We start from the raw sequence: 15,613 nt of genomic DNA on the forward strand, positions 1-15,613 counted from the left end.
GTATTTCCAAAAAACAAAAGAGATAAAATATGAACACCTGTAGAAGTCCAGGGAATGAAAGATTTAATGTACATTTAAAACATATTTATTGTTTTGATTTTTGTGAAGCTATTGATACTTATTTTAACTTTTAACCCTGAGACTGGGGTTATATACTCGTATTCTTCATTTTCCCACAAAGCCTTTTTGATAAGGGGAAAGGACAGGGCGATTTGCCATTTAGCGTCGCAATCTGTACAAATGGGATCTAGGACACAACAACCGAGGCCTATCTCACCTCTTTAGTCCAGTCCTGAGTCCTGCACGTCCCCTGACCCTCCAGCCTTTTTTCACCTCCTTCCCAGAAGGAAGAGATGGGGAAGCGGGAAACAATTCAAACCCTTTTTGTAAGCGTGTGAATGAATTTCAAGTATGCTAAACACCTCAGTCTTCCAACTTAATTAGAACACGTAGAAAAGAGGCATTTTTAGGACATTTAAAACCTGCAGCATAAAAACCCATTTGGAGATCGCCACTGTGTGTCCCTGCAGTCCAGGCGCCCAGCAGGTCCTCCCCGCGGGCAGCGGCTGCTCCCTGTGCGCCCCGCCCCCCGCGGCGAGAGGGTGGGCGCGTAAGCTGCCAGCAGCTCCCAGGGGGTCCCGCGCCCTGCCCATTACAGAGCCCGGAGCCAGCGTCCCTTCTCTCTACCTGGAACTGCCTGGGATTTTAAATCTCGACTGATAAAGGAGTAAACATCTTGAGTCTTCCAAAGAGAAAGAAAATCTTTCTTGTCACAACCATAAGATTTTGTTACGAAATGCAAAAGTAAAGGTTAAAGCCTGGGAGATACCTGTTGTTATGGTGGGAGTGGTAAAAATTGTGGATGCCTCGGCACAATTACCTGGGATCGAATCCCGGGTTTGCCATTTGAGCGACTACTATGTGCCAGGTGCTCCGAATACCGCAAGAAACCAAGATCGTCTGGGCTGCGGTTTCTTGGAGAACTATTAACCCAGTTACCTTGCTCAAGTTTCTAAACTTGTTTCTTCACCTGTAAGAAACAGAACTGTTCCAAGGATCTGAGATCTTGTGTTGAAATGTAAACGATTAATGCTCTGTTCCGCACACAGTAGGGGCTCTGTAAGCATTCGCTCTTCTCTCGACGTGAGCTCACCTGGTATGAATGAGGACAGCACAGAGGGGAGACAGGTGCCACGGTTAAGGAAGATTCTTTGAGCAGTTCTTTTAAACAAGCGCTGGACTCTGTAAGGATTCTTAGCTGCAGATTGAACTGGTAGCGGCCCTAAGAGAAAAGGTTCATAAGCTAGAACATTACAGGAAAGTGAGCCCCTTACCCGTAGGCGCCAGCAGGGAACTCTCTGGGACTTCTAGCTAGGGTTTCCCGCCCCGGGTCTCAAGAAGGCGTGATTAGCATTCGCTCCGCCCCCGTCACTTCCCGGTCATCCATTGGCCGGCATTCCTCGGCTGCCCGCTCCGGGCGGGGCCGGAGAGCGCCCGGAGGAGAGGCCAAGATCGCGGGGCAGTGGGCGGGGACGCGCGGAGGGCGTGGCGGGGCATCCCACCAACCGAGCCCCAGCGCGAGGGGGCGGGGTCTGGGCGGGGCCTCCCGGCGGGCTTTAGAAGCAGGTGACCAGGCGGGGCAGGAGAGGCCAGTCAGCCCGAGGCCGTGACTCTGCCGCGGTTGCCACCGCCGCCGCCGAGCGCCGTTCAGTGCCAGACAGAGGTGGGCGAAAGGGTTGCGAGTGCGCGGGGGAGGAGCCGAGCCAAGCGCGTCCCAGGAGCGCCACCACCGCCACCAGGAGTCCGCTGGAGCGAGGAGCCCCCTGCAGGGGAGGAGGCGAGCGGCGGGCAGGACGCCGCGGCGGGCGCGCACCATGCAGTCCCCGCGGGGCCAGCGCCGGCTGTTCACAGTGCTGTAAGGCGGCGGGGTCCCCCCCGCCGCCGCCGCACACCGCCTTCCTCTCGCTAGGTGCTGCAGGCGCGCTAGCCCTTCGTCCGGCTCCCGGACCCTGGTGTAACGCACGGCCTGCCCCTGCTCTGCCCCGCCCGTATCATGCGAGGGGGCCCGGAGGAGGAGAGGGAGAGTGACCGGCGTGCGGCGACTGCGTTCAGGGGGCGACCCCCTCTCTGAGACGCCCCCACCTGCTGCCATGTGCCGCCGCCTCGGATACCCAGCCTATCGCCAAACTTTCCCGGTGCCAGCTTGGCTCTGAGTCGCGTTTCTGAGCAGAGTGTCCCAGGGACGTAGGACCCAGGCTGGCTGCGGACTATCTGCTTCTTTCGGGATCCTCGGAGGTGAGAGCCCGCGCCTTCCCTTCTCCCGATTCTTCTCTCTGGCTCTCTGCCCTTTTTTGGGGGGGGGGTGAGACGTGGGGGGGTGGCTGAGCGCTCTGACCCCGGGGTCCAGCCTGGAGGGCCGAACCGAAAGGGAGGCGGAGGCGGGGCGGAGAGTCAGTAGTTTGGTTTCAGGAGGTGGAGGGTAGAGAGGTTAATCTACAAATTTGGAGACCGCTTGCTGGGACTAAGCCGTTGACGCCCCTCTGATTGGGAGTGGTTACAATTTTTCTTCTCCCCCACCTTCTTGTTTAAAGAGTACTTTCCCTGGAATCCGAGTCCTAACTGCTGCTCAGTCCTATCCGGCAAAGAGCTGAGCGCTGCCTGCGGAGGGAGGCAGCGCCTTCCCGAAACAGTTTATCTTTGGGCGGATTTCTGGAAGAGAAAAAGAAACCAACAGGTTGCCAGCCCCGGCGCCACACACAAGTCGGCGGAGAGGGAAGCCCCGGCCCCGTTTTCCCCTGCCTGCGTTGGCCCCGCGCGGGCTGCAGGGGGCAAGGGGAGGGAGGGGGCTATGGCTCGGCCTGACCCGTCCGCGCCGCCCTCGCTGCTGCTGCTGCTCCTGACGCAGCTGGCAGGCCGGGCGGCGGCAGCCTCCAAGGCCCCGGTGTGCCAGGAAATCACGGTACCCATGTGCCGCGGCATCGGCTACAACCTGACGCACATGCCCAACCAGTTCAACCACGACACGCAGGACGAAGCGGGCCTGGAGGTGCACCAGTTCTGGCCGCTGGTGGAGATCCACTGCTCTCCAGACCTGCGCTTCTTCCTGTGCTCAATGTACACGCCCATCTGCTTGCCCGACTATCACAAACCTCTGCCCCCCTGCCGCTCAGTGTGCGAGCGCGCCAAGGCCGGCTGCTCCCCACTCATGCGCCAGTATGGCTTTGCCTGGCCCGAGCGCATGAGCTGCGACCGCCTCCCGGTGCTGGGCCGCGACGCCGAAGTCCTGTGCATGGATTACAACCGCAGCGAGGCCACCACGGCGCCCCCAAGGCCCTTCCCTAACAAGCCCACCCTCCCTAACCCTCCAGGAGCGCCGTCCTCCGGGGGCGAGTGCGCCGCCGGGGGCCCATCGGTGTGCAAGTGCCGGGAACCCTTCGTGCCTATCCTGAAGGAGTCGCACCCGCTCTACAACAAGGTGCGGACAGGCCAGGTACCCAACTGCGCGGTTCCCTGCTACCAGCCCTCCTTCAGCCCAGACGAGCGCACGTTCGCCACCTTTTGGATCGGCCTATGGTCTGTGCTGTGCTTCATCTCCACCTCCACCACAGTCGCCACCTTCCTAATAGACATGGAACGCTTCCGCTACCCTGAGCGCCCCATCATCTTCCTTTCAGCCTGCTACTTGTGCGTGTCACTGGGCTTCCTGGTGCGCCTGGTCGTGGGCCATGCCAGTGTCGCCTGCAGCCGCGAGCACAGCCACATTCACTACGAGACGACAGGCCCAGCACTGTGCACTGTTGTCTTCCTGCTGGTCTACTTCTTCGGCATGGCCAGCTCCATCTGGTGGGTCATCCTGTCGCTCACTTGGTTCTTGGCGGCTGGCATGAAGTGGGGCAACGAGGCCATCGCGGGCTATGCACAGTACTTCCACTTGGCCGCGTGGCTCATCCCCAGTGTCAAGTCCATCACTGCACTGGCACTGAGCTCTGTGGATGGGGACCCAGTGGCTGGCATCTGCTACGTGGGCAACCAGAACCTGAACTCCCTGCGCGGCTTCGTGCTGGGCCCTCTGGTGCTCTACCTGCTGGTGGGCACGCTCTTCCTCCTGGCGGGCTTCGTGTCGCTTTTCCGCATCCGCAGTGTTATCAAGCAGGGTGGCACCAAGACAGACAAGCTGGAGAAACTCATGATCCGCATCGGCATCTTCACGCTGCTCTACACAGTGCCGGCCAGCATCGTGGTGGCCTGCTACCTGTACGAGCAGCACTATCGCGAGAGCTGGGAGGCTGCGCTCACCTGCGCGTGCCCGGGCTCCGACGCCGGCCAACCGCGCGCCAAGCCCGAGTACTGGGTGCTCATGCTCAAGTACTTCATGTGCCTCGTGGTGGGCATCACGTCGGGCGTCTGGATTTGGTCCGGCAAGACTGTGGAGTCGTGGCGGCGCTTCACTAGCCGCTGCTGCTGCCGCCGCCGGCGACGGGGCCACAAGAGCGGCGGCGCCACGGCGGCCGGGGACTATGCCGAGGCGAGCGCCGCGCTCACCGGCAGGACTGGGCCGCCGGGCCCTGCCGCAGCTACCTACCACAAGCAGGTGTCCCTGTCACACGTGTAGGAGGCCCTGGGGCGAGGGAGGGGGGTTGTTTTGTTTGGTAGCTTTGCCAAGGTCACTTCCGTTTACCTTCACGGTGCTGATGCCCCCTCCTGGGGCTCCTTGGAGAGAGGGGTGAAGGGCCCTTTCAAGGGAGTAGCTGTCCCAGGACTTCTCAAAGGGGCTCAGCTCACCTGTGTTGTTTTGTGTTTCTTACTGCCTTCTTTAGGGGAACCTTGTTTTTAATTTATATGTATTTTTTCTTAATTTTTAACTTTGTTGCATTTTGGCAACAAAATTTTCCTTTGCTTTGGGGGCTTTACAATCCTAAGGTTGGCATTATAATGAAGTTCCACTTGGTTCAGGTTTCTTTGAACTGTGTGTTCTGAATTGGAAAATATATTTCCTATACTTGTGTCTTTAAAAAAAAAATGTGAACAGTGAAAGTTTGGATTGCTATGACTGGGAAGTTGATAGGTGTGCTTTTTCAGTTTGTTTCTCCTTCCACTGCTTCAAGTGTCCCAGATGATTTTTCCTGCATATAGTCCTACCTGAGGGGAAACTCCAAGTCACACCAAGGAGGGGGGAGCATACAATGTGGGTAGGACCTCCTGAAAGTGACAAGGTTAGGGAGTGTTGAAGATTTTGTGTCCCTTCTTGTTTCTTTAGCGAGCTTGTTTCTTTTCTGTAGTACATACTTTGAATCATCCTCATTCTTAACAGCACCAGCATTTTGAATACGTTAGAGTTAGCATTATTGTGTCCGGTAGACACATTTGGAGTAGTGAGGACCTAAGGGATGGCAATTGGTTAAGCTTGAATTCTAGACGGATAAGATTGCAGCTCTGTGCCAGAGAGTGGGTGGTACTTAATAGGCTTCAGTGATCCCGGTTGTTCTTTTTAACAAAACAACTTGTGTTATAATTTTGGTAAAAGTAAACCCACTCCTCTCTTCTGGAAGTACTTAGTGATAGTTGCTAAAGGGGGCTGCTCTGTGGATTTAAGGACTAAAATGGATATACCTCCAGTAATTAAGTAAATTTCCAACATTTACCCGCTCCACCCCCATCCCACCTCCTTTATCATGTTAAACAGTCTTTTTGCTTTTCTTATTCCTCCTCTCCTGGAGAGCTGTGATTAGAAACCACACCCATCCTTGAATGAGGTGCTTGAACTGGGGGAGGAAGGCTGGCTACCTGTGAACAAACATTGGCAGCAATGAGAGAAAATAAATGTCCCTGGACTTTGGACTAGTGTATAGCCAGATATTCCAAAAGCAGCAAGACATTGCTCCCTGCAGTCTCTGAAAACAGAAATGAGACCCATAACACACGTGCATAAGCTTTTAAAATATGGATCAGTTAACTGCTATAGGAGGAAAGCTGTTTCCGCCTCCCCACCTCAGTATATTTTTCTTTTCCTTTTTCTGAGAAAGCTTATATATTGATGAGCATACACACCCTTTGCTGTTAGAAAATTCTTTTTGCTTTCCTAATCTGCTTAACTATTCATTTATATATGAAAGCCTATATATTGAGAAATACACATACACACACACACACACACACACACACACACACACACAGGTTTCTTTACTATTAGAAAATTATGTTTGCTTTCCTAATCTGTTTAACCATTCATTCATGAAGAGTGTGAGGCCATTACGGAAGAAGGCGGTGACACTGCTATGGCCAGCAAAATACCAATGACCAGGGTTGAGTGGGGACTAAATTTAGGAAGCCAAAATGGGAAAAGCAATTAAAATTTGAGAATGCCTCCCTAGGAAAATGCCTAGGCATTTGTGCTTCATTTATACCAAAGTTGGAAAAATAAGTAAGCCCAGGTCAGTTTTTACTTCATGGATATTAAGTAAATAAATGCACAGTTCCCATAGGGAATTTAAACACTGCTGTGGGGAGAAGCTTGGTATTATAGTTTTAAGGACTCTCAAAAACTGTTCACAGTTATAAACATGCACTGCTTTTATCCTCTGAATCAAAATTAAAATTTCAGTGGAGTCGACAAAACCTCCTAGTACACATGGCCTAGAGAACTCTTTGCACATCCGATTCCTCTGCTTATTCAGAAGCTGCTTCTTAGAACCTTGAAATAGTTCCCGTCTGAGGGCCACTCAGATTCTATTTTTCAAATGAGGATCTTTACTAATCACCTTGACCTCTTCCCTCATTTAGTGTATCTTCCCAGGACGTACCTAGATTGTTCTGCTGCCTTCTGTCATTGTGCCTGATATGGATTGCCCCCCTTCCGTCTTCTTCTTAGTGGAGGAATCTAGAAATGGTACAGTATATATATCTAAAAGTTGTGGATGAGTGGATGAAAGTGATTGAAGTCTTCATTAAAAAATATGTTTTCATTTTGGCAACATGTCAAAGCTACCAAGAACAACCAATTTACCTTAAAAAATAAGACCGTTAAAGTATACCACGCCAGGGAGAGGTGATGCTTTTTGGGTCTACTTTTAGAACTGCCTCTTTGTTTTCTGTCTCTGTTCTCACCCTGCTCTCCCTCTCCCTTCCCTCAAAGATAAATAAAGCCCACCTGCTTCCCTAGGCTAACTAATATTCCCCACCCCACCCCCCTACCCAGGGTAGAGAAGCTGCAGCTATTTATGGTCACCCCGTTTCCATCCCACACACTATTTTCCCCATTGATTTGCATTTTTATTATGCAAACAATACATACACATGAAAACAATTATAAAATTAAAGGTTGTGGGGTGATTTAGCAACTTTTTCACAGCCAGCTTTGTGAAGTTGGAGAGGATTTAGGGCTCAGTTTAGTCTCAAATGTGCAGCCTCCAGGCTGGTCCTTTCACAGTTCGATTTTAAGCAATGTCTTACTTCATAGATTAGGGGGTGAGTCTTTAGGAGGTTGTCTAAGTGAACTAATGTGACTTCTCAGTGAATCAGTTGACATGACCGTAGGAAGACTTTTTAACTTATATTATTGCCCTCCTCACATTTTGACGTCTAAATTGGCTGAAAATAATTTTTCTTGGTGCCTTATTGGTTTATCCTTGCAAACCTTCGTCGTATTTTCACATGATGGGCCTGTGTGTGTGTGTTGTCTGTAACTGTGTTCACGTACAGGCTTAAATAATGTGCCGACAGCACTGTTTCCAAGTCCGTATTCATTAGGCTGTTTCCTCCTGGGCCAGGGCTGCACTAATCCTGACACCGGCTGCCAGGAGAAAACCTCACGGATCCCACACCAAACCTTAATAACAGCATCTGTGACCTGCACTCTCCAGTACAGAATGGGACCCCCACAGCTAGGAAATGTAGTTGTATATTTTAATGAACTGCTACCCCTGCTAAAGAGGCTTCTTTCCCTTTTGTGCACTACAGAAAGACCAAGGGGGTCGGAGGGACAAAGCTTTGAATAACTGCTTTCTCACATCGACTGTGGCAAACAGGACCAAGCACATCACAAATCTGGGCAGGGGTGAGGGACAGTGGCTGAGAATGGCCTGTTCCCTCTGCAGGCCCTTTCTTGCCTCCAAAGTCCAATCCAGTGACCCTGGGAAAGAAGTACGCCTGAATTGGGGAGGGTGGTTCTGAAAGAAAAAGCTACCAAGACATGAAAGCAGGGTGAGGGGTAGGCAGGATGTAAGTCACTAAGTAACCTGACTTAGAACTCTCAAAGCTTCTAGCAGCTTGGTGACAATTACAGGATTTATTTCAGCCAGGATACTGTCTATGGTGTATCATTTTAAGACAATATTACTTCATGTTGTTACAAACTGTATGTGTAGTATGTATGTGTTGTGGATGTGTATATACGTAATATATATATTATATATATGAGATTTAGTGACTTGATACGGGTTTGGTGCAGGTGAATTGATTACTGAGCCAAATGAGGCACATACCGAGTCAGGAGTTTGAATCCAGGGCATTCAGAACTTTGTATGATTTCCATATATGTATAGTACCTGTCCCATGCAGTAGCTTCTCTGTCCTGTCAAACCCAGAACTCACAGATCTGAGCCAGCGATATTTTATTTGTAGACAATCAACTTGAATCTATAAATTATTACTGGCAGATGATTATAATTCTGAATCCATAGCACTAACAAATGGAAGCCCAGAGCATCTTGAGAAGTTTTTTTTGTTTTGTTTTGTTTTGTTCCTGGAAGTCACTAGAACAGGTGTATGTGCTTATACTTAGTCTCATAGTCCTTAATTTGCTGACCTTATTATTTCAGAAAAATTTTGTATGTATTATATTTGTGGGAAGGTGAAATAATGGTTTGAGATTTTTATCAAATATGGAGAGTAGTTATTTATGAAAAACAAAGAAATGTCTATTTTTGTTTCTTTGTTCCCGATTAATGTAGATAAATTTTAAAGTGCATTAAAGCAAGGTAAAGAAAATAAAAAGATGCTGTACAACTCTTTTTCTCCTCATGCTTTTATGGAGACACTGCTTTCTGAGAGTATCTGAGGAGATACGTGGATTCTAATTTCATAATCAAATTCTCAGATGTACTTAAAATGTAAATTGTAGTATTTTCATTAATAAGAAAATCAAGCAAACTGCAATCATCAGAAACAGACGAAATGAAACTTGTTTTACTTGAATATACTTCATAGCTTTCTCCTGCTGATCCTGTTACTGTTTCATGATTCACTTGAAGAAATGAAGGGTAATACACCTAAGAACAGAGACATAGCCTGAGCTGGCGTTCTGTTTTATCAACCCTCCGTCTAAATTCTGTACGGAACCTATCTGAGTAGATGTTGGTGCTATTGTTGTGTGTGTCTAGTTGGGGATTAGGAACTCCCAAAACTGTTTATCATTCACCAGTTAAATCCACAACTTGATATTAAGCTGTAAGTACAAGTCAGGGAGTCCAGATAAGAGGCTATAAATTGATTTAGAGTTGGCACCTTCCTGATAATCTGGACAGAGGATTAGTAAACCTGAGATACTATTGTCACAGTTTCCTCCTGGCAAAATGCAGATTAGTGACCAGTCTACACACCATGTGCATGCCTGGTATGCGGTGTTCTCCAGCAGTGCTCTGAGGCACACGCATGTGGGAGAAGAGAGGTAAGTAGGAGCTTACACTGTTGTTTGGGGGAGATAAGACAAATCCGGTAGTAGGTGAATTACAATATCACATGATGTAATTTAATGTCAAAGTGAGTGCTAGGAACATGATTAGATTACTTTGTAAGTTAGGGCAGTTGGGAGAACAGAGTATGCTAGCTGAGCTGGATCCTGACGGAAGAGCGTCTCTGTACCTTAACCTACACAGAACTCTCCACTTGGCCTGTCTTTCCAGGGCTTTCTCATGGCTCGTTTCCCCCCAGTGGAAAAGGGAGGAAAGGGCACGGACATAAGCTGGAGCAAAGGGACTGTTGGGACGGAGAAGGTGGGAGAAATAGTGGGAGAAAGAAGGTGGGAGAAATACTCCGGTGGGCCCAGAGTATTATTGGTAATAGTGGTCCTTCTAGTGATTTAATTACAGAGCTCTTTAGTTTGTCACAGATGGAAACATGATTGAGAGGCAGTGGTTTTATGAGCGTAGACTTGGGCTCTAGACTGACTAGGGGTTCAAATCCCAGCTCCACCATTTAAGGACCGTGCGATCCTGTACCCATTACTTAACCTATTAGTGCTTGTATTCTCATCTGTGAAAGGGGGATAATAGCAGTACTGGTATCTTCGGGTTCAGAGGATCTAAAGGATTACATCAGGCTAAGGCAAGTTTATGGTAAATAAAGCATGGAGGAAGCAGCTGTTCCGGCATGGACTGGAAAAGGAATGGAAAGACTACATTTTCAAGTTTTGAGTCTGCGTAGGAATCATCTGGGGCTGTTAACGTAGATTCCTAGGCGTCAGCTCCAGGAATTGAGGTTCAGTAGGTCTGGGGTCCAAGAAACAGCTGCTTGCTATTTTTTTAGGTTTACAGAAAAGTTGCAAAAATAATGCAGAGTTCCTGTATACCCCTTCCTTACTCATTTTTCCTTAATGTTAACATAGTGTCATAGTGTATTTATCAGAACTAGCAAGTCAACATTGGTACGTGACTATTAACTCCTGACTTCACTTGGATTTCAGATTTTCTGCTATTGTTCTTTATCTGTTCCAGGATCCAGTCCAGATTTTCCATTCCATTTAGAGAAGCTTCATTTTTCGTGGGCATTTTCAGGTGATGAGAGGCAGATGGTCTGGGGACATCTTCAGAAACACTAGGATGTGTAAAGGACCCAGCAAAGTCAAACTGCCGCATCCCGTCGGGGAGATGAATGCAGTGGAGTCAGAAGGGAGTAAGGTGGTGGACGGGTTGGACAGAGGTAGCTGATTTGAGAGTTGGGATAGAATCCCGTCCATGAGATGAGAGCGGTTACCTTCTGAAGCGCCTATTCCTAAGGCGAGATGGAATGATTCTGGAGTTTGCAATGTGGGGGTGCTGCCTAGACTGAGATCCATCTCGGGTCGTGGGCAGGTCAGGGGAGTCAGCAAGTGCAGTAAGTTGGGAACAGCTGCTTTGGGGAACACTACAGGGCTCCGGAGGGCTCAGAAGAGATGAAGGGGGATTATACGGAGCTGGTTAACCTGTGAACCATGTGAAACCTGTTATTTCCTGGAACTTGGGATGCTTTGGAAATGCATCCTAACAGTCCCCAACATCGGGCGTTGCCCCATTGCACACTAGCAGAAGGTGAAGGCTGAGGTGACCGTGAGGGAGAGCCCGAAACAGCACGGGAGGTGGACCACACACTGAAGCTCTGCCTTTGGAAGTCATCTCCCATACTGAGGTGATAAAGGGGCCACCATCTGGGGGGTTTAAGTAAATGTTAGTAGAACTGAGAAGGGTAGGATGAACTAATCGATGTTTTAAGAAAATACTAGCAGAATCCTGAGGTCTTGAAGTAAACACTATTGATATCTTCTTGAGGACCTTAGGTTCTGATGCTAACCACTGGATTTCTCTACGCATTCAAATGACTTAGCTCCCTTCACAGCAGTTACAATGATCACCTTACCTGTTCCTACTTTTAAAAATTGTTAACCTTTTTTTCATTTGACTGGATTCCTCTTAATTTCTAAACTATTTCACTCTCCTAGTTCTTTCTGCACCCTAGAAATCCTAAACCACAAACGTATTCTCAAAATTCATTTCACATTACATGTTCTCTTATCTTCCAAACCCATTTGAAATAGTTGAGTGGAAAGTGCCTCAGAAACCAGAGATTGCGCTTGTGCCCGAGGGGAACAGGCTTTGCTGAAGGTCTCTGACATCTTTGTATTGCTTGTTGGCACAGTGTCAGGACCAGGTTGGTAAGTGGCTAAGTTAAGACTGTAAGTGATCTAATCCTTGTTGAGAGATGTGGGGTATAAGCCACGGATTCTGCATCGAAACTAACACTTACCTGGAAGATTTCTCTGCCATCAGTGAAGTGCTCTTCCAAGTAGCTCTGTACTCAAGAATGCAGCTTCTGGGTGAGGGAACAGTCTAGTCATTTTAGATGTGGTTAGGGAGAAAGCTTGGGTGATGAAAGATTGTAGTTAACCTACATGTTGTAGCTAAACATTTCCCAAAACTGCATAACTTGAATACAGAGTGAATTCTTTTCTGGTAAATACTGGCTTTGGCATTTTTCTTTTTGAAATCAAGGAATAGCGTATTTATAGACATAGGAAAACTAAACCAAGAAATGAACCATAAGCTGTTACAAAACCAGGATTCAGTGCTGCTGGATTTCAATAATGTTGGGAACACGAGGCACATTAAAAGTAAACGTGAAAGAAAGGGCTGCTGGAATCTGATACAGCATGGAAGACATTTCTCTTTAACCAAAACCATTGGGACCTAGGTTGTTGTCTTAGGATAAACCACATGAAATTGCTGAGAGGCAACTACCGACATACAAAAATCATTTGGTTCAAATGTTTGTCAGACCTTTGTCTTTTCCTTGTAATGAAGACTTTTAAAAGTTCAGTTCACAATAGACCAGTTAAAAGTTCATTCAGGTATTCCAAAAGGAAAAAAAAAAAACTAAATGAAAATCAGGTACTCTTTTATAGTCTTATTACTCTAGTTCCCAAGAATAAAGCTCTGAGGAAACTACCACATTTACCACCCCACTAGTAACTAGTTTCCAAGCCCCATAACATGTGAGCAAATCCACTTGTGTTCATTGATGTTTGTATTCTTACCCTAAGTTGACTCAGTTTCCCAATTATCAAAATGGCCGTATTGCCTTCCAGAATTAAAGCAAAAGGGGAAAGGGCAATTTTTTTTTGTTCTCCTTGTTCCACCAACTTGCTCTTGAAACCAGTCATATCCAGTGTCCTTTCTCCAAACTTAACCTTTGACCCCTCAGCTATGTGAGCATTCTGCTTAGTAACTAGCTTATTACTACGGTGTTTCCCCAAAAATAAGACCTAGGTGGACCATCAGCTGTAATGCGTCTTTTGGAGCAAAATTAATATAAGAGGCACTCTTAATATAATTTTTAATATTAAGTTTTGCTCCAAAAGATGCATTACAGCTGATGGTCCAGCTAGGTCTTATTTTCGGGGAAACACGGTATGGGTGCAAACTATCTTACAGTGATTTGTGACTTTTTTTTTTTATGAACTAAATCAGATCATTTATTCTAATCAGCAATTTATCAAGAGTAAGTGATAAGCTTTGACTTTATGTAGTGAAATGAGGTACATGAAAATACAGCCACACTATCAGGATTTATTGAGTACTGCTCAAGCTGAGTAGCTAGGATCTTAGAAATTTACCAAATTCTGTATGATTATGACTAACTGAAATGTAAGTGAAAATAGCATTTTAAAGTCGAATTATGTGGCTTGTTTAAAGTTCCCCTCTTTATAGTAACCACAATTCTAGTTCCTGTTCTTCCACTTTCTGACCTGTTCTAACTGCTTGAAATCCTTAAATTACTCACATTCTGACCTCCAGTATTCCTATAATTTCTTTCTCTCTGGTATGTTTTACCCAATTTTATCTTCCAATGTGCTTTTCCCTCCTGGCAGAATAATCTAATACACCATGCCACTGAGTACTGTGGCCAATGGTTTTAAGTGTAATAAATTATCTTTAGGTTGAAAAGAGCATAAGCCACAGATATGACTACATCCTAACTAGAGGGAAAGGTCAAACCAACTTATGATCAGTTTAAAAATGCTTTAAGACTATCAGAGTTGATTAAAACTTGTAAGTTAGGCAGAGACATAATGCTATGTGAATAGAAGTGTTACAAACACGCTAGCCATATTTTAATTAAAATAGCTTTTAATATAAACACGAGGAAGAAAAACCACATAACTTGTAGCATTCTTTTCAAAATAAAACTGCAATCAATACTTGAATCTCCAAGCTCCGAACTCCATAAACAATGTTTTTTGAGGTGGTAGATTGTAATATTTTATATAGTATTACTTATCATTTATGTTTCTGTCCTTTAAAAATGATGGAACCTTCAATATAATGTGAAGCCTTGCTATATTGAAAGTATTCCTTGGCCCAGAAATGCTTTGTTTATAGGCAGAATTTCCAGGAATACATTTCAGAAGGTAGGAGAATGATTTCACATAGTTGAGAACATTAATTTTTTTAAATATTTCAAGTTTAGGTGACATTTTACTATCTCCCAAAAGTCTGACTACTTAACTCCCTGCCCTTAAAGCCTGAGGTAAGGGTTCCTAAGGTTTGTGTGTTTCCTCTTAAATAGAAAGACTTAAATGGGACACCTACCGCCTGATTAACATGCAGGACAGAAAAGCTGTTTGATATCACCTACTTTCATATCACTACTATTAGGATCCAATTCCTTTCAATTTATTATATGTGAATTAACACTGCTCTTCGTAATCTTCGTTTACCAAATCTAGAAAAAAGAAACTGAGGTGATCAAAGCAGGTATACAGCATAGCCCTGCAGAGAACTATTTTTAAAAGAGGGCATTTTTATCAAGATACAAGGTATCACCCTAAAGGTTCAGTGCAATTTTAAACTTTGATACTTGTAGAAGTGCTACAGACTTACAAAACATCATTTGAAAGTTTAATTGAAGTTCTCTTAAATTTACTTAATTTTGTAAATTTTAAATAGTAAGCTTTTAATCTTACATAGGCTGAAACAAAAAATTTAAAAGCTTAGGATGGCCGGTTACTTTACTTGGAGCTGATGGGTCCTGGAAAAACACACATTAAAAAAAAAAAAAAGTTAAAGCTTAATATTAATACATTGGCTGAATTAAAAAAGATTAGTATTTTAAATTTTTTGTTTCAGTCACTGTACGATTAAAAGCTTAATACTTAAAATTTACAAAACTAAATTAAGTTTAAGAGAAATTTAATTAAACTTTCAAGTGTTTTGTAAGTCTAGCATTTATATTTCTGCATCAGTGCCCTGGTGGGTCAAAGCTTAAAATTGCACTGACTTGTGGGACACCTTCTATTTCAGGACCTGCTTGTTATCACTGGACCACCACATTGGTTGGAATTACAAAAATATCTTTTGAGACATTTATTTAACAAAGGAAAATCATCAGAAAATGAGCAGCACCATTATAGTTTGTAAGATATGCAGCGTTAACCCAACAGAAGTAGATAATCAATAACTGATACTTTCTCTTATCCCAAACATGCTAATATGCTAATAAGTAGTGCTTGCAAAGAATCTGAATGACAAGTGTTATTCAGCAGCTTTTTGGTTTAAACTGATTGCCAATAATGACCAGCAGCTTCAATGACGTAGGAGGGCGGAAGAACCCTTCAATAGCTAACAGTACTGCAGTCTGTTCCTAAGTGGCTTTAGGAGTGGTTAGGAGTCCCATGTTTTAATGGTAATACTGCACTGATGCTAACGGAATATGCAGCAATATGGGGGAGCGAGGGGGTGGGGGGAGGAGAGAGAGAAAAATAGCAAAGGCATCATATAGTTAGTGTCTTTAAAGTCTAAAAAATTTAAACTTCAATTAAAAAAACCTCAAGTAGTTCACAGCTATCAGCCTACATTGTAAGCAAATA

At 45.7% G+C, this 15,613-nt stretch overlaps 2 protein-coding genes across 3 annotated transcripts in view; one reads left to right on the plus strand and one right to left on the minus strand.

The window, feature by feature from the left end:
• Positions 1–2,180, minus strand: part of LOC117025651 (uncharacterized) — a 29,989-nt gene extending 27,809 nt beyond the window's left edge. For both annotated transcript variants that reach the window (XM_033111638.1, XM_033111639.1), the window contains exon 1: positions 1,154–2,180. In XM_033111638.1, the coding sequence (XP_032967529.1) occupies positions 1,394–2,152 (759 nt within the window). In that variant the 5' untranslated portion in view covers positions 2,153–2,180 and the 3' untranslated portion in view covers positions 1,154–1,393. The remainder of the gene's footprint in view (positions 1–1,153) is intronic.
• On the plus strand, positions 1,657–9,560 carry FZD5 (frizzled class receptor 5). The gene is made up of 2 exons (XM_033111637.1): positions 1,657–2,295; positions 2,592–9,560. The coding sequence occupies exon 2, from the start codon at positions 2,849–2,851 to the stop codon at positions 4,610–4,612; it is 1,764 nt and encodes a 587-aa protein (XP_032967528.1). The 5' UTR covers positions 1,657–2,295; positions 2,592–2,848; the 3' UTR covers positions 4,613–9,560.
• Positions 9,561–15,613: the final 6,053 nt, after the last annotated feature.

This window comes from Rhinolophus ferrumequinum, chromosome 8 (assembly GCF_004115265.2).
Source record: "Rhinolophus ferrumequinum isolate MPI-CBG mRhiFer1 chromosome 8, mRhiFer1_v1.p, whole genome shotgun sequence".
NCBI classification, from domain to species: Eukaryota; Metazoa; Chordata; class Mammalia; order Chiroptera; family Rhinolophidae; genus Rhinolophus; species Rhinolophus ferrumequinum.

Coding starts and splice junctions, on each gene's coding strand:
- FZD5 (XM_033111637.1), top strand. CDS start 2,849: ATGGCTCGGCCTGACCCGTCCGCGCCGCCCTCGCTGCTGCTGCTGCTC.